At 39.3% G+C, this 19,008-nt stretch overlaps 1 protein-coding gene across 1 annotated transcript in view; it reads left to right on the forward strand.

The window, feature by feature from the left end:
• The first annotated feature begins 266 nt into the window (after positions 1 to 266).
• LOC306879739 (protein BEAN1-like) overlaps positions 267 to 19,008 on the forward strand; it is a 64,215-nt gene continuing 45,473 nt past the window's right edge. Inside the window, exons 1-3 of the mRNA XM_079432905.1 lie at positions 267 to 586; positions 1,415 to 1,450; positions 2,910 to 3,035. Coding sequence (XP_079289031.1) covers positions 559 to 586; positions 1,415 to 1,450; positions 2,910 to 3,035 — 190 coding nt within the window. The 5' untranslated portion in view covers positions 267 to 558. The remainder of the gene's footprint in view (positions 587 to 1,414; positions 1,451 to 2,909; positions 3,036 to 19,008) is intronic.

The raw sequence follows: 19,008 nt of genomic DNA on the forward strand, positions 1-19,008 counted from the left end.
AACTATAAGGTTATGATTTTTCTCTCTTTTTATATATATTTATGCTTAAATGTATTATTTACTCTCCCAGTAAGCTACTATGTGTCTGTCGTGAGTGCAGTGTTCTCTCTCTCTCTCTCTCTCTCTCTCTCTCTTTCTCTATCTGTATAATGGCACAGCATCACCTGCCCTCATTTCTTTATTCAGAAAGCCTTATGAAGTGCCGGGAGACTCAGCCATGAGGTGACGAGGATACAGATACATCAGTTGTTTACTGTGATTTTTTTACAGTCACTGTAATGAAAGTGCCGTGATCAAGTAAGAAATGGTTTTGGATTCGGAGTAAAGCGGCGTTTGCGCAGCTCTGTCAGATGATTTGATGTCGGCTAGTCTGTGATCGGTGGCACATGCATGCATAGACAACATAACCGCGCAAGACATTTAGACATGTCGAGGAGCTGAATTTGCAGGATTGTGGTTAAACATGTCTGAGGAGGTTAGCAGAGAAAAATTCAGCTGCAGCTCTGAGTCCATATGGGCTTCTTAGAGCAATCCGAGAAACACTGACGTTCAAGTTGCATGAGACTATTTTCTTCTCTGCGAGCGGGTAAGTAGGTTACTTCACCTGTGCCTTACCTTAAAGTCATACAGTCTGCACACACAATGTTCTCGCTTTACTCTGTTTCTCAGACTCTGCTCTGTTTACCCTGAAATAGACACTAAAATATTTTGTCAGGTAACCTAAAACTTATATTATAAACTTATATAAACTTATATTAAAAGAACGAATCAAACTGATTACGATAGGCAAATCAAAGTATTTTAATGGTAGGTAACAAATGCATGTTTTTACTTATTTTTAGTCTTTTGTTTTTTCACGTAATATGCATAAACTGGTTTAATAGCTTTACAACTGGTTGTTTTATTATATATAAAAAAACTTTATTAGTATTTAAATTAATAGTTCAAATTATTGTGTGTAGTGCTTTTGAGCCCATATCTATCTATCTATCTATCTATCTATCTATCTATCTATCTATCTATCTATCTATCTATCTATCTATCTATCTATCTATCTATCTATCTGTCTGTCTGTCTGTCTGTCTGTCTGTCTGTCTGTGAGTTGTGAATTTCCATAACTTAATAATGTAATAGGAGCATAAAGGTCACTGTGTACCACTCATATTTTGTAGAGTTATTAGCTAGGCTGCATGGTAGCTTGTTGCTCTAGTCAGTTGGTCTCCCTTGATTCTGAATGATTGCACCTGCACAAACACCTGAGATACCAAGATCCCATGAGATCAGCATCAACCCTGCAAGCAGGGGTGTAGAATTAAAATAAAACAATACCTTATAATAATGATATGAAACAATTTTCCCCTCTTGCTTTCTCTCTCATTACTCCTGCACTGTCATCTTGTTTTCACTTCTTCAGATATAATCAAGGGTGGCAAGAATTACATCAAAACATGTGAGTACTTTTTATTTTGTTTGTTTGTATGTTTTTTTTCAAATACACTTGTGTGTTCTGAATAATTAGGCAGTTTCTTTATCTGGAGGTTAGTGTGCTTTATGTATGGCAGATTATTAGATGCTGTTCCATTTTAATCATCATGTTGTGTTCATGAAAATGCTAGTTAATGATAGAATTAGCCAGTATAAGAAAACAAGAATAAGTTTAAAGCTTAAATTCCATTTTCATATTACAGTTGTTTCTGAAAATTATTTAATATGGTCAAATGCAAAAAGTAAATGTATCACCAGTAGCCTGGCTAATGATCCCTGGTAAGTTATCCTACATTACATAAAATAAATAACCCAGAGTATTGACTTTGAAGTCATAGATGATAAAGATGTAGTTGTAGTTGATAGCTTTAGATGATGAAGATACTGTTCTTTGCATTTGTTAAATAACACTTTTCATAATCAAGCAGATCAATCAAACCCTTTTCAACTCAATTCAGATTTTCTCATTATCAACTTGCAGAAAATACAAAAATAAAACTTATAATCTTTCAAATCTGAAATTATGTGTTTGTCTTGTAGTCAGACTAATGCTGCCTTCACATGCTATCAAAAAATTCCTATTTCCCCTTTTTGTGATTACAAGATTGTAGCATTCAAGTGCATGTCAGGTTTGGTTTCTGTTTAGTTCCTGTTTGTACTTATTTGGTCGGTTTCCTGTCATTAGTTAATCATTGTTTATTCCATTCACCTGTCTGAGTTCAGTTGTCGTCTTCATTGTGTCTTAAAGTTATGTTTTGCTGTTTATTCTGTTGTTGAATACGTTTGCACGATTAAAGAACCTGATTATTCTGAATCCCACGTCTTCCTGCCTTCTACATCAGCATCGTGTAACAGTGCATTGTAGTCGGAAAGAATAAAATGTAGCATCCCATTGGTTGGCAATCATATAAATACATGATTATTTCACTGTTTCTAAAACATACAATATGCTTCAAATGATTGTTCGTACATAGCCTATAAATACACTACTTTAGCGACAAGACTAGTAATGTAGTTGTTGTGGAAAAAACTAATAAAGAATAGCATTGTCAGCAGCAATGGTTGTTCCCTCCACCATGTTTAAAGTTTCAGGCCCACCCAACTCGGAAATTCTGATATCAAAATTATCTCAGAGTTTCCAGTAGTAAATACAACTTGAGGGGTGCTTTAGTACACAACCTGAAGTGTCAAAGATGGTTACCAAAATTGCTGAACAGGTCTGGATAAATGTCCTCAAAACTGACTTGATATGGTTTGGCTTGAAATGATGAACTTGTCATAAATAATATGAAGAGTCTGTGGTTGTATGATTGAAATAAGGTGGGTGGTCACTGGGTGATATGTATCCACAGAGCTTTTAAACATCTGGGTGGCTGTCGCTTTCTTACTACTTCTCTCTTTTGATCTCTCTCTCATTCCTGCAGATGAGAACATCATCCTTCTTTGCAAAAAGGAGAAGGTCAGAATTGGAACCTGCTTGGTGGATCGCTTAAGATGTTACTATAAAGACTGTGGCAGGGAGTACATGTTGATGAAACTGATTTGTTCAGGTAAGCAATTTTCAGTATTGTGTAAATTTGCAATATTTTCAGAGAGTGGAGATGTCTGTCATCCTTTGCTGTCTCTTCCAGTCCATGATTTGTATCTCACCCATTGCTGGTGAGTTACAAGCACATCATGGAGTTATAGACCATGACTTTGCGCAGATTTATAGAACAGAGGTTTCACACATTTGTAATGTTGATACCAGTTTTATCCTGAGGAATAAACAAGCAAACCAAACTGTAGGCAGCTAGTTGGGGGTTAAGACAGAAACCATGGCAACGTGGCTCCAGGTTGTGATTCAACTGGGCTATCTTGACACTGAGTTGTTTTAAAGGGAGCCCTTTTTCTCCTCACTTTGCCTGGCAGCCTAAATGAGCTCAGAGTTACAGCACAACAAACTATAAAGCATGTAAACTACCACGCAGAGAGTGCCAGAAATGTCATCTGAGAATGAGAATTTAACTGGTTTCATACTTATATCTGACTGAGATACATCTTCTCACTAAATTACATAAAGGCAGATTATCAGCCATCAGGGATACTTCTCTACCCTACCCTGTGCAAACAAATCCCATAAGAAATTAGTTATGCTGGTCCATTCAATATTAGTAAAATGGTTTCTGAATGTGAATACGTGCCCAGGGGACTGCAGTTACTTCTTTTCCTTGCAAATTTTTTTATCAGAATCTCATCTTTTGTTATTGCTGTAATTATTATACAAAAATAATACCAGTACTGTGAAACCTAAGGCAATACTTGTGATTATGTTACTGTTCTTTCACTGACATATAATCTTGTTCGCTAAGAGGCCACCATCATCTTTTAAACACCTTTGTAAGACAGGCAGCCCCCTCAGCCATAGCGCATTTAGGGCATTGCTAATTCAGACTGACCTTTGGCTAAACTGTTTACAGACAGAGGAAATTGTATCCACTTAAACTTATGATGTCACAAGGCTCTCAACATAACAACATGCTCAACATAGCAAAATAACATGGCGATTGCAGTTTGTTTGAACTCGAACAACCTTAAATAAACCTGTAAAGACAAACGTACTGTTAATTAATGGTATATGCTATACAGTTCGCTTTATTTATTTATTTTTTAACAATCATGTTTAAAAGCTGAATTTGTTGTGAAAAACGTCTCAGATTACGTATGTATAAAATACGTCTCGTTCCCTTCAGGGAACCGGGGTTACATACGTAACCTGAGACGTTCCCTTCCAGGAACTCGAGCTGCGTCGACGACGCTACGGGAACGAGATGCCCACGCCACCAGACTTCCAAGTCCTTGCCCTGTGTGTATCCCTCAGGAGCACTACGAGGGCGAAAGAACAGAAGAGCCCAGAGTGGCCCTAAGATCAAGGTCATAGAACCGAACAAAGGTGAGGGGCGTGGACCAACCCGCAGCATTGCAGATATCCTGTATCGAAACCTCTGCCAGAAAGGCCTTGGAGGTCGCCATACTCCTTGGCACATACAATTAAGCTTCTGGTCGGGCTCCCCAAAGGGAGGAGGACTGAAGGCCTGCAGCACGACAGGCCGTGGAATAGAAGAGGGGATCTAGGAAATAACCCGCTCGAGGGTAGATAAACGCTTTGGCCAGACCAGGGGCAAAGACGAGATAAGAAGGGGCCATGAAGGGCCTGCAAATCCCCACTCTCTTAAGAGAAGATATCGCATAAGGAAGGAAGTCTCAAAGTGAGAATGCGATCAAAAATCTCTTCAATAGGCTTGAATGGAGGTACAGAGAGCTTCTAAAACCACAACCAGGTCCCATGTAGGGACACGGGATCGTACTGGAGGCCTCAGCGCACCGTGGAGGAAACATGTAACCAGGGGGTGTCGACCCACTGTAAGGCCACCGAGAAGGGCGTGGTAGGCCGATAAAGCCGCCACGTAAACCGTACCAACGGGCAGTTAACTGGGTCAAGGTGGCGGTCTCCGCACCAAGAAGTGAAACATTTTCACTTCAGGGCATACAGTTTCCTCGTAGAGGGAGCTCTGGATCGGAAGATGGTCTCAGCAACCTCGGTTGAGAGACCGGAAGCTATGAGCTGCGCCCCCTCAGAGGCCACAGCCACAGTCACAGCTTCCCCAACTCCGGGCGGGGGTGAAGGAAAGTGCCCCCCGCCTGTGAGAGGAGATCTCTCCTGACGGGAATCTCCCACGGAGAGCCGTCGAGGAGAGAAATCAGGTCCGAGAATCATACTCGGCCCGGCCAGGACGGTGCTACTAGCAGTAGGCTGACCTCGTCCTAGCGCACTCTCGCCAGAACTCCCAGGAGCAGAGCGATCGGGGAAAAACGTACAGACGAAGCCTCGGCCAGGTCTGTACCATAGCGTCCAGTCCAGAGGAGCTGGAGGAACTAGAGGGGCATAGCGCTGACTCTTGAGTCGCAAAGCCAAAAACCTCCATATCTGCTTCACCACCACGGGTGAAGCATCCATTCCCCGGGCCTCGGCCCCTGTCTCGACAGGATGTCTGCTCCCTGAAATACCCAGGGATATAGTACGGCTCTCAGTGAGCGAAGTTAGCCTGGGACCACACGAGGATCTGATGCGCCAGCCGTATAAGGGGCACGATCGCAGATCTCCTCGGTGGTTGATGTAAGAGAAAACCGCTGTGCTGTCGGTGCGCACAACACATGGTGATCTCTTAGGTCTGGGAGAAAGTGTTTGAGTGCACGAAACGCGGCCAACATTCCCAAACAATTGATATGCCACATTAGGTGGCGACCGCTCCACAGACCGCGGGCAGGGTGGCCACTCATCATCACTCCCCAACCGGTGAGGGATGCGTCCGTCGCTAGCATTACGCGGCGACAAGGAGCTCCCAGCACCGGGCCCTGAGACAAGAACCAAGCTTGGCTCCACATGTCTAAAGCACGTAGGCATCGCCGCGTGACCTTGATCATGCAAAGTGGGTTTCCCCTCGGGGAGAACCCCTTGGTCTTGAGCCACCACTGTAGGAGCCTCATGTACAGCAGGCCAAAAGGTATCATGTTGGACGCAGCTGCCATGAGCCGCAGCAGTTCTGAAACTGCTTGACTGCTTGCTTTCACTCTCTTGACTGAGGTGAGGATCGACTCGATCCGAGCAGGAGACATACGTGCCTGCATCGTGGTCGAATCCCACACCACGCCTAGATAAGTGGTTCTCTATACTGGAGAAAGCACACATTCTTGGCGTTCAGTCTCAACCCCTTCATGTGCGCGAGAACGACATCTTGATGCCGAATCGCCACCTGCTCTGATCGAGCTAGAATCAACCAATCGTTGATGTAAAAGTGCGGGGTGAGAGTGCAAGGCCAACGAGAAGAACCCGATATTGGTAAGCTTTGCCCCCAAAAGCAAACCTCAGGAACCTCCCGTGAGAGGGAAGGATGGAGATGTGAAATATGCGTCCTTAGATCTATCGAGACAAACCAGTCCTCGGACTTGGCCTGAGACACGACTGAAGAGTGTAAGCACCCTGAACTTCAGTCACATGACTGAGCGGTTCAACTGACGCAGATCTACCATCCTTCTTTGGAACAATGAAGTATCGGCTGTAGAACCCGGGCTCTCTTCCGTGAGGAGGGACCACCTCGATGGCCTCCTTCCTCAAGAGAGTGTCTACTTCCTGTTCCATGATCAGAGCCTGCTGGGGGCCCACGCACATGGGAATCACCCCGGTGAAAGGCAGTGGCGGAGCGCCGAACTGCATACAAAGGCCTTTCTCTACAGTACGCAGGACCCAATGAGATCCATTTGGCAGTAGTTTCCACGCGTCATTCCTAAGAGGATCAGGCTGATAGAACCAGACCCTGCAAGGCAGGACCCAAAGAGACACATTGGCAGTAGTTTCCAGGCCAGAAGGCGCAAGGCGTGCATGAGGAAGACCCTATCTTCTACTTCATGTCAGATAGGGTCTACCACAGACAGCATTTATAGGGAACTCAGAGATCATCTTATATTCCAGTCAAATTGAGCCCCATCCCTCATCCAGCTCTCTAAGCAGGTACGTCAGCTTGGTGCGCCTGTAACACTGCCATGGTGTGCAGACACGCACCAGGCTGACCTGCAGCCGCGAGCCTTCAGAGACAACGCCACGCAAGGGGACAGATAGCTCGCGAGCGTCTGTTCCACCCGGGGCATCGCTCTGATATGAATGAGAATACATAATGCATACATCGCCTCGGCAACGCGCGAAGCAACAGTGAGCTCTCACTCAAAGGGGAAGAACCGCACACGCGGGCTTCCACGAGCGAGAGCGCTAGATCTGGGGAATGCAGGAGGAGATAGGGCGAACCCGTATCCAACCCGTTCGCCTGATCCATGTTGCGATCACAGCAGCGGTGGGAATGCGAGATGTACAGCGAGGAGAAGCACAATCAGCCCCTTTTCTTTTTCTTTTTTTTTTTTTTTTTTTTAGAGCTGACTGCGCGCCGTTCTCATTCATATTATGCTTGTGCAAACACTGTTTCATTGACACGTCTAGGAAGACAGGTCTAGGGAAGGGAAGAAGATAGGGGCTCGCCCGTCTTCATTCAACGCTAGTGAAAACTCACTCCTCTCTTTTTCTTTTTCAAAGAGAGCCTTCAGAGAGCAGGCATAAGCAATGAAAAAAGCTCACAAAATGGACAGTCAGCTCCCTCGAGAGCTGAATCTGCGTGCTCTTTTCTCAAGCAGACCACACACAGACTGCGTGTATCCCAAGCAGTGATATAACGTGTGCAGGGAGGAACACACAGCCCGTAATGCGATCTGCTATCGCCCCAGTGCTTGCACATATTGCTGGAGCCTATTTCAAGTGATTGTGCCAGGACAAACAACACTAAATAAGACTCACAACACAAATCGACAGACACACAGACAGAGTAGCGGTTGCTGAATGACAAAAAGCAAACGCCGGCTCCACCGCATGTGCTTTTATGCTTCCCGGTCGGTGACGTCACCCGCCTATGACGTCTCGCCCATCCATTGGACAGATTACACTCTAGTTCAGAGCGCGGTCACGCTGAAGGCGTTCCCGTAGCGTCGTCGACGCAGCTCGAGTTCCTGGAAGAGAACTACATTACACATGCTGCTGTACAAAAATTTAACCAATCAGAGAGTCACGGTTAGCAAATGGTGCTAAAAGGAAATGACGTCATTTCAGTTGGTCTCGCTATGCTGTCAGAATATATATATATATATATATATATATATATATATATATATATATATATATATATATATATATATATATATATATGCATATTTTGCAATAAACTTTATATAGAATATTTACAAAAATAATAATGTACAAAAATTCACTGCAAAAGTTTGGGATCAGTAAAGAAATATATTTTGCTCATTAAGGCTACATTTATTTGATTCAAAATAGAGAAAAAAAGTAATATTTTGAAATATTATTACAATTTAAAACAACAGTTTTCTATTTTACTACACTTTATTATACTTTAAATATAATTTATTCCTGTGATTTAAAGTTTTGGAACCTGTGATACATTTTCAGGATACTTTGATGAATAAAAAGTTAAAAAGAACAGCGTATTCAAAATATAAATCTTTTCTAACAGTATGTCTTTGCTATCACTTTTTATCAATTTAGTACATCCTTGCTAAATAGAAGTATCCATTTCTCAAAATCTCAAAATCTCAAAAAAATTACTGATCCCAAACTTTTGAACGGCAATGTATATTGTTTCTATAGATATAATCAATAACTTTAAATGAATAGTTTTATATTTCTCCATCGTTTTTAATTTGATTATGTCATTCACATTGTTTTGGATGGTATTTTTCCCTACACACAACTGTGTACAGTCAAAAAAGTACAATTTTATCCAATTTTCAAATACTCGTTTTGCTTTAAATATAAGAATCTGACATGTGATTCTCCTCATAGCTTGTTTTTCTTTTCTTTCTTTTTTTGTAATCCCTATGGAAAATGTGGGCAGGCACTAATGCACTCTTTGAAAATTATATTTTTTTGGAAATTGTTGGATTCTTGTTTGTTGTTGCATTGTATTTGTAAGGAAATATGCACAGAAATGAGTAGGGAATGATGCTCTGTGACAAACCATGTACTGCAGTGGATAAAATTATATTAAAATATAAGCAGTTTCTATTGTAATGCATGAATGCATGTATTCATTGAACTACATGAATTCATTAACATGGATATTTTTCATCATTAGTATTGTCAGACTCTTTCAGAGTGAATTTTCATGAGGTAGTGGTGTTTATGAAGAGAACCTGTTGTACCTTAAAATATTGAAATGTACTGTATTGATGTGCCTTGCTGCGTTACCCAGATATTGAAATCTGATGTACAGTGCAGAAGCTTGCAGGTATCAGGACTCTGTGTCCTTAAAATTGCACTCACATGAAGTAGTGCTTTCTAGTCACTCCCCTCAATTCACTTTTATACATGATACATTGCTCATCTATCCAACACTTTAAATGTCACGATAGGCCTGTGGTCCCTGCAGCCAGCTTTTTCCCTGGCTCCCAGCCCGCGCAGCAGAAGAAAATAACAAGAAATAAATACTGATAAAAGGCTACATTGTTTTGGCTGTCAAGGTCCAAAGGACAAAGAAGTACTATAAAAGATCATAAAAGTAGCCCATCCAACTTGTGCATTATATTCCAGTTCTTCTGAAGTCAAACAAAAGATATGTATGAAGAACTGACTTCAGGGTGCAGGGTGTTATTCACTGAAAAGCTTCATCATCAAATCTTATGGACCACTTTTATGATACTTTTTTATACTGCCTTCTTTCCTTCTTGTAGCATGACAACCTCTCATTCTCCTACATCTCCTACAAAGTTTGGCATTGGTAAGATTTGTCAGTGTTTTTGAAAGATGTCTCGAATGCTCACTAAGACTTCATTTATTTGATCTAAGATAAAGTAAAACAGTAATATTGTAAAATATTACTACAATTTCAAATAACTGTTTTCTATTTTAATATATTTTAAAATGTTATTCATTCCTTTGATAGCTGAATTTTCAGCATCATTACTCCAGTCTTCAGTGTCACATGATCCTTCAGAAATCATTCTAATATGCTGATTTGGTGTTCAAGAAATGTTTATTATTATTATCAATGTTATTGTTATTAATGTATTATGAATTTATTTATTTTAAATATAAATTTTATACAGTATAACATTATAAATGTCTTTACTGTCACATTTGATTAATGTAATAAATACTTGCTGAAAAACATATATACAGTGTACACACACACACACACACACATATACATTTTAAAATATATAATATATGAAAAATATATATTATTATTTTTGTATATTTTGAAAATGGTATTTTATATTAAAGTGTGTATTGATAAAAATTCACCTTTTGTGAAGGAGATTTTTCAAGAAAGAAAGTCATTCCGTGTAGGTTTGGAAGAACAAAACAATTTTATTTCCCACGATCACTTGTGTGTTTGAAGAATTTTGTTAACACATAATCATAGATTTTGTGCGTCTCAATCAGAAAGCATTCCAGGCCCATATTTTCTATATACCGTATATTACCTGGTTCGTTTTTCATATTACTTTGACCAATTAAAGCGTTAGTATTGATCAGCAGGTTGCCTGCTGCGCTGCCATTTCCTTTCTTCCTGATGTGACCTTCCATCATGCACTGTCTCAGCTGGTTAGATCTTTGTGTTGCAGCCAGGTTGGTGACGCTGGCTCTAGCCCACTGGGGATGCCCCTGCTGTGCGTGTGGAATAGCACACTCATCGTACCTCTCCCTGCATCATTGGCACAGACAACATCCACCATTATTGCTACTACAGCCCACTCATAAACACTCGCCCTCCTACAGTCATCCCAGAGGGAGGCTAAAAGAAGCGGCAGTGAAGACAAGGAGAAAGCAAGATTCAATGTGGTAGAAAATGTTGCCTTTGTTGTTGCATCAGTCCCTAGATTCACGCATGGTTGCTTCTCTTCCTGTCATATATCTAAATGCTCCTTCTTCAAACTTGCTGTCCTCTGGTATTGACTTTCATGGCTACTTTCAAGTTTATGCAAATCCCAGATGTAGAAATGCTTTGTTTTGTTTGTTTCGAGTGCATTAGCATTTTAATTCCAGAGCGAGAGAGAAGGCCTCTCCTGCTGCTGCTCTCATAAACGCTTCCAATTAGATGAGCAACGGGCGGCTCTGAGTTTTGGGTTATAAGAATGAGCTTTATTACAGCCCTCCCTGAGGAAGAGTACCCACGCTGACATACATCCTTGCTTTTGCACAGCTGTCAATGTCAGTGGACAACATTAAAACAGTATTTGTCCATCACTGCTCTCTCCTCAACTGATAATAATGTGCAGTCAAAGTTAACTCACTTGTGATCCTTAGGTGCATTTAACTGTATAATTTCATAGCACAAGCTATGAATTCTGTTATAAAAATATCATCTTGCTCTCTCTGAAATATTATCTGTGGCGACTGTTATTCCTACAAAATTTGAAACATGAGACAAATAGCACTTGGCATGGAAAATGAGCCTGGAACTTTTCTAAATACTCAAGCGGTCTGCTCATATTTTAGTGCACATCAATTTTATCAAACCATATCCTCCAGCTCCAGCCATCAGGCAAAATCGAGACATTTTCTGCATGAATTTTGAAAAACTGATGAAAGATTGCATCCTTATGCAGGCATGACTAACAATTTCACTCTTGGAAAGAAGCAACCTTGCAAGAGCCCTGAATCTATATGCATATGAGCTTTATACGAGAGTGAGAGGAAAGAAGTGGGAGTTAGCATGATGGTAATGCTTATGAGTTTTGTTTTACCATTGCTGCTGGATCCTTAGATTGTTATTGCTTTAAAATCCTTCTACTGCTTTGGGACTAATTCACTTCTCATTTTATAAAGCATTTCACAAAGTTAGCGTAAATCTGCACCAAGTTTGCAAATGTATAGGAAATTTTGACCAATAATTATTTTCATGTTTATAATGTTTCCAAGATTTTTACCAGATTAAATTGGAATTAAGCATCGAAACATTATTAGATACAGTAGAAAAGATGACTACGGAGCCCCATACAAGACATGAAGACAAAAATATATTTATTGTGGCCATGAATTCATTCATTCCTTTGTTTTAGGCCATGAATTAAGAGTTTGATCCCTTGTTTTAGCAAATCATGGCCACTAAATGTGAAAGAAAATAAATTATTGCGTAGTGGCCCAGATTTACTAAATTGAGAGACCAGATTCTTAATTTTGGGTTCATAATGAATATATTTAGTCCCATATGTCACATGCTGGGCTCGGTAGAAATATATGAAAAAAACAAAATTATGATTATATGAAGAAAAAAATCTGCTAATATTGTCTGATATTGTTGGTCATAATATACTGTGCTTTTTATAATTGTTCATGTAATTTTAAACATCAGAGATTGTCATAAATATATATATATATATATATATATATATATATATATATATATATATATATATATATAGTTTATTGGACCATACAAAAAGGTGTAAAAAATAAAATAAGATTTTTAGTTGTGCTCTTTGAGTAGCATCTCAGCAACAGCTGCAGTTCCAGCATCCAGCATTAACAGCAGCACAATGAATCCAGCCTGCAGCGCTTTCCATCTGTGCCTGGCAGTCCGTATTATTATCCTAAAGTGAGAATCTTTGACTGTGTTTTTAGGTAATCTCTGTTCAGGTTTGAAAAGGGAAATGGGTGGATGCTTGTTGATTGAGTTAGACATGCTGAAGTGGTTCATGGGTGCCACTTAAACTAGATTAAGTCACAGGGCCAGTGCCTCATCCCATGGGCTCAGCCTGCCAGCCATAACAGTGAGAGTGGGATCAAAGCTGCCAAATCCTGTGGAAATGGGTCCTGCTATTGCATCCCCTGACCCACTAAAACCCTCGAGGTCTAGATAATATGGATCTCCACTGTTAATCCCCCCTTAACTTAACTTGCTTGGGATATGTGGTATCCAAAGCACCCAGGTTTATTGCCACTGTGCCCTTTAATCTGGGTTAAATGACATGGCATTGGTGTCTTTAAATGGTTGCCCTTCTATGACAGGAAATTGTCTTAGAGATGAGAATCCAAGGAACCAGTGTCATCTTTAAAAAAAAAAAAACTCAAACCCTGTGAGTCAATCACCCCTATTCGAAACACGAATTTTCAGCTTGAGCTGAGAAGTGCTGGATTTTTAGGCTCTCTGGCAACTGAAACCTATTGGAAGAGCCTTTTGTTTTTTAAAGGGGTCATATGAATGCGATTACAAGATGTTCAAGATAAGATCCCTAAAGTTGCAAAGACTAAAGTCTCAAACCCAAAGAGATATCTTTATAAAAGTTAAGACTTGTCCACGCCCACCTAAAATAGCTAATTTAAACACGCCCCCACATGTCTACGTCACTGTGTGGGAAGATGTGCATAATACCGTCCCAATGTATGCACAAAGAAAGAGGGCGTGATTTTTATTCTCACTGTAGTATTGTTGCTGCCGCTGGCGCCATGTCCTGGAGATGCTGTGTTTCATTGTGAAAGCGAATGTACTTTGTTTGGACTTCCAAAAGAGGACACAGCCAGAGAACCTGGAAGTAGCCTGCCAGCTATGCTCAAAGTCTGTTTCTATAAAATGGGGCAATTCCAATTTTGCAAGGATAGTCTGGTGCCTCACAGCCTGTATGTTGCAACGCGACACGTAAAAAGACAGTATAAGCCATTGTAATCAGTAATTATGTTCCCACTGGATGCAACAAATGCCTAGTTTATAATGGGTTTTATTGTTTTTGTCTCGTCGTGCCGGGACACGGCATCACAATATGGTAAGGGGGCGTAACATTTTCGTTACATGCTTGAGGTATTCGGTCAATCACAAAGCACTGGATAGCTGGCCTATGTCACGTGTCGGTTTCCTTTTAGTTCTGTTTTACCCTTATTTGGTATTTCCTGTTCTAGTTTCCAGTCATTTGTTAATCATCGTTTAGTCCTTTCACCTGTTTTGTGTTAATCATCTCGTTTGCTCATTAGTTTGGCTTCTTTATAAGCCTTCAGTTCTGTTGTTACCTTTGTCGTGTCTTAGCGTTATCTTGGTTTATGCTGAGCTCTGTACCAGTGATTTCATTTATATTATTAAAATACCTGTTTTTCCTGAAACCCTCGTCTTCCTGCCTGTTTGGATCAGCTAACCGTAACAGCCAATCAGAGCATGCCTCGCTTCTCAGAACAATGAGCTTTGTAAAAATCGACGCGTTTCAGAAAGGCGGAGCATAGAGGAGCAACAATGATGCACAATATGTGGAAAATAATGTGTTTTTTGAACCAGTTTAGTAACTAAAGGTGCAACTGAAGGGTATTTTTATTAAGCACATACATTTATAAGTATATTTGTAGTATACTGTAGCATTTCAAATACATTTTAGCATATTTACTTTTCACTAGGTCATACATGCAGAACATTTACATACCGCATACAGTGTCCATACTGCACACAGCAGAGTCATTTGGAAGTATGCTATAGTAAACATAGCAAAAACAATAGGCACCCTATGGTGTAATGCAGTGCTGTTATTCACGTCTTCTGATATTTTGAAAGGTTGGGGTTTTACAAACATCTCACAGATTCATTATAAGGTTCAGTAACGTGAAGCAGATAGTTGCACTCTCACTTAAAGTCTTCTTGGATTAGACAGTCGAGCGGGAAGATTTTGACAATGACTGTATTAGGGATGCACCGATACCACTTTTTCCAGTACTCGCCCGATACCGATACTTTAATTTTTGGTACTTGCCGATACCGAGTACTAGGGCTGCACGATATTTGAAAAAACACACATTGCGATATTTTGTATTTCTGCGATATATATTGCGATATGAAAAAAACAAAAACAAAAAACAAAACAACAACACCAGATGACTTAAAAAGCTCTAACGTTATTTGGAAAAAAAAAATAAAAAAATCAATGATTGGGGTGATTTTGTAGGTGAGTAAATCAGCATAGAAAAATAAACAAATTACAAACATAGATAAATATAATAGAACAAAGATATAAAATAGATAAACAGCGCTTTATATTTTTCTAACAGTATTCTAACGGTAATTCTAACAGTATTCCGGTATACTGGTTGAATAAGCAACTGTGTTTACAAAGATGCTTGCAGAAACATGCATTTTGACAGTTTCGCGCGTATCATTTCAGGAAGTGAACGGAATTGAGTGTTAACGTGCATCTGCATGGCTCTCACTGTGTCTACACCGGACGCAAGCAGCGCGACAAAATACAATAGAAATTGTAGACAAAATTAGATAGAAATAATCAGTGATTCTGTCTACACTGGATGCGGCGTGACAGCGCAAATCCCTGCGAGTAAATCCCTCATTCTTTTTATGACATAATGACACAAAGTTCAAAGGATTTGCAACGGTCGATTTGTCGCGTCCAGTGTAGACAGCGCGGGGCGGAGTGACGCTACAGCTGTCGCGAAAACGATCAGTATAAATAACGAGATCAGTATACTAAAAATCGCACATCCTGCGATGTGACTATCGCAGATGTGCACATCGCGATATCGATGCTGAAACTATATATCGTGCAGCCCTACCGAGTACCGATACCTATATTTTTATTGTATTTTTAAATATTGGGTAAAGAAAACAAATGAGTATGTAAAATGTTAGTTAATTAACTTCATTTATCAAATAGATACTGTCAAACCAAAATTTATTCAGACACCTTCAACATTTCTCACATTTTATTCGCTATAGTTTAGAAAATGCTAATAAAATATTACAAGAACTCCAAGTTAAACTGTGTCAGAACAAATTTAGCTTGATAATACCTTTCTATCAATCAATCAAAATTATTCAGACAGCTGTTGGTATGACAATATTTACACAACTATCAATACTTTGTCGGGCCACCCTTAGCCTTAATGGCAGCCTGTAGTCTCCTGGGCATGCTGTCAACCAGGTTCATGAAAGCCTGAATTTCAATTTTTTCAATTACTTGGTCTGAATAATTTTTGGTCTCACTTTTCTATCAATTTTACTGGTAGTCCACTGTATGAAGAATTTTTGGGTATAATTTGTCACAGTTTACTTTATTTTGCTATCCTCAGTTACTTAAATTAACTATAGTGTCCTGCGCCCACTAGTAAAAAAAAATAAAAAATTATATCTGGTCTCTAAATAATTTTTGGTTTGACTGTATATCCTTTGGTTATTTTTCACACTTAATTATGCCCATTAAAATGTAATTTACAATTTTTTGTTACTTTCACTGTTAATTTTTTATTTATTTATTTGCTCTATGGTACATCATCTTAAATAGCATTAGAGCTGCTCCATTGCAGCGGCTCAGTGCTGTAACCACGCTTTTTGCTGTAATTATGCAGGGAACCACTCGTTATAAATCAATCATTTTCAGATAAAACATTTTTTTTTTTTTTTTTTTCATCTGAAACATTTAGATTTCAAAGCCATATAATTGCAGAAACACGCATGAAGTAAGGAAAACACGCACAGCGCGCGCACTTATGTGTACCGGAGCAGATGAAAGGGACAAGTACAGAACAGCCTATAGCGCATTTCACACAGGTTTCACTTGTGATTCATTCGTGTTCAATGCTTAAGGTTAAAAATAAATGATGTTTAAAGTGAATGAATGCCCCTATATGTTGTCATATATTTACGATTTAGTTTTAATTCAAATGATGCGTGCTGAGCGAACATCAATAAAGATCACACCACAGAAGTGCACGTGCGCTCTCTCTATCTCTCTCTCCCTACTGTTAAGTAACTTGTGCATTGTTTTACTTACTCGTTTTTGACATTTCCGACCGAAGTACAAACTTTCCAGTGATATCTGTGAGAAAGGGATATTCACTCGACAAGCTCGCGCATCTGCGCCGCCGCGCTCTGGATCCACTCAGCGTGTTTTGCTTATCAGCTTGCTCACATCAGCTATACAGGCATTAATACTGAATGTTTAACATTATATTCATTGCATGTACATTTTTAGACATCCTTAATCTCTAATAACTACATTCTGCTGTCTGTTTTTCTGTTGTTGGTGTTTCTTTGTCTGAATATGGCACTGATCACATGCGTGGTATCGGGGTTTAGTATCGGGGCATTTTAACGAATACGAGTACGAGTACAAGAGCTCAGTATCGACCCGATACCCGATACCAGTATCGGTATCGGTGCATCCCTAGACTGTATTCTTACTCTATTTACCAAATCCGTCTGACAGCTCCCTTGACAGCGTAGCAGAAAGATGCAGATGTCTTTGGGTCATACACACTGGCTATGCAAAAGCCACTAAATTATATTCATACTGTAGCTGGAGGAAACTACAGCAATCTATTTTAGATAAAGTAATAAGTTTCTCCTCTATCAAATGATTAATTTATGTTCTTCTTCATGAACATAATAAATGTTCATGTAATTATAAATGTTAAATGTTTTAAATGTTTAAACTTTAATGTCAGTCCCAGATGTTTCTAAACATTGGTTTGTTTGTTTGATCCAATTAATATATATATATATATATGTATATATATATATATATATATATATATATATATATATATATATATATACTTGTCAACAAAAATTAAATGTGTGGCTTCAAAGTCTGTTCATGGCAGGACATGGTTCTTTTTTTTGCCATTGCTTTCACACCCTTTATATTACCTACATTTAAAATGTATCCCTCTAGAGGATATATTATATCCTCATTCTGTCTTGCTTTTCAGAGTTTTCTGTTAACCAAGGGAAAGTTCATAGCAGGAACAGTTGTAAAACTCTACAGTGTTTCCCCCAATGACTAGATGTTTTGTCAGAGAAAGGGAGTCCGTGGTTGGCTGGCACAGTTTTCGTTTTTGAAATCTTTTCTTATTGTTGCTGTGGAATATCTCTATTCCACAGCATATTAAGATAACCCAACAGATATTAAGATAACCCAACTAGATGCAAATTAGAGCTTACATTTTGAGGCACAAAAAAAACAAATTTACCTAAAATTATCAATTTTTTTGTCCATGCAGTGGAAGTCAGTGTTCACCAAAATTGTTACCGGCATTCTTAAAAATATTGTCTTTTGTGTTAATGCAGAAGAAAGAAAGTCATACAGGTTTGGAATGACCTGAAGGTCAATAAATTATGACATAATTTTTGTTTCTGGGTGAATTATCCCTTTAATTTCCAGAACAGAACTGCATATGTATGTTTATTTCAGCTCTCATCAGCATCAGACGAAAAACTTGGGGAGTAGACAGTATATAATAGCTATTCTCTATGATTTACCTCCTCACTGCACAGTTGAGCTTTGTTGTCTGGCTGAATAATGTGATTGTGATTTGTGAATATGGAGCGCCACAAGCAGAATTGTAATCTGTGTCTCCCCTATGGACTTTATTAATAGGTGAGCCAGAATGAGAGAAAGCTTAACCCTCTGTACGATTCGGTATGACCTAGATATTCTGAATTTCTCTGACCCACATCCAATTCACTACAGGCTCCACTGTGCACTATACAGCAGGCTCTCTCTCTTCCATTATACCAGAAATTAATGGCTCTAAGTCTCCATTAGAAAAACTCACTGTAGCATGTTGCATTCTTTCTCCCCCGTTGGACTAGACATTCAAACCAAAAGCAATGCTTTAGATTGGCGTTTGATAGTATGGAGGAATGGCTTGACACAATTTTGATGATATAATTCACAACATATTAAATATCATCCATGAGGATAGATGGAATAACTGTAATAATAGGTGTAATGATGCTTATATGAACACAGAAAAAGGGATATAATTGAATTGTGTTTATACTGTATTGCAAAACACTTTTGCTGCTATTGAGGTGGAATACGGGTAAAGTTAGGGACAGGTTTGGTGGTACAGGTAGGTTGAAGGTATAAGGAATGGGTCAATGGTATGATTATAAAAGTAAATACAGAAATTAATTACAGATGTAATTACAT

This window comes from Barbus barbus (genome assembly GCF_936440315.1).
Source record: "Barbus barbus genome assembly, chromosome: 2".
Classification (NCBI taxonomy): domain Eukaryota; kingdom Metazoa; phylum Chordata; class Actinopteri; order Cypriniformes; family Cyprinidae; genus Barbus; species Barbus barbus.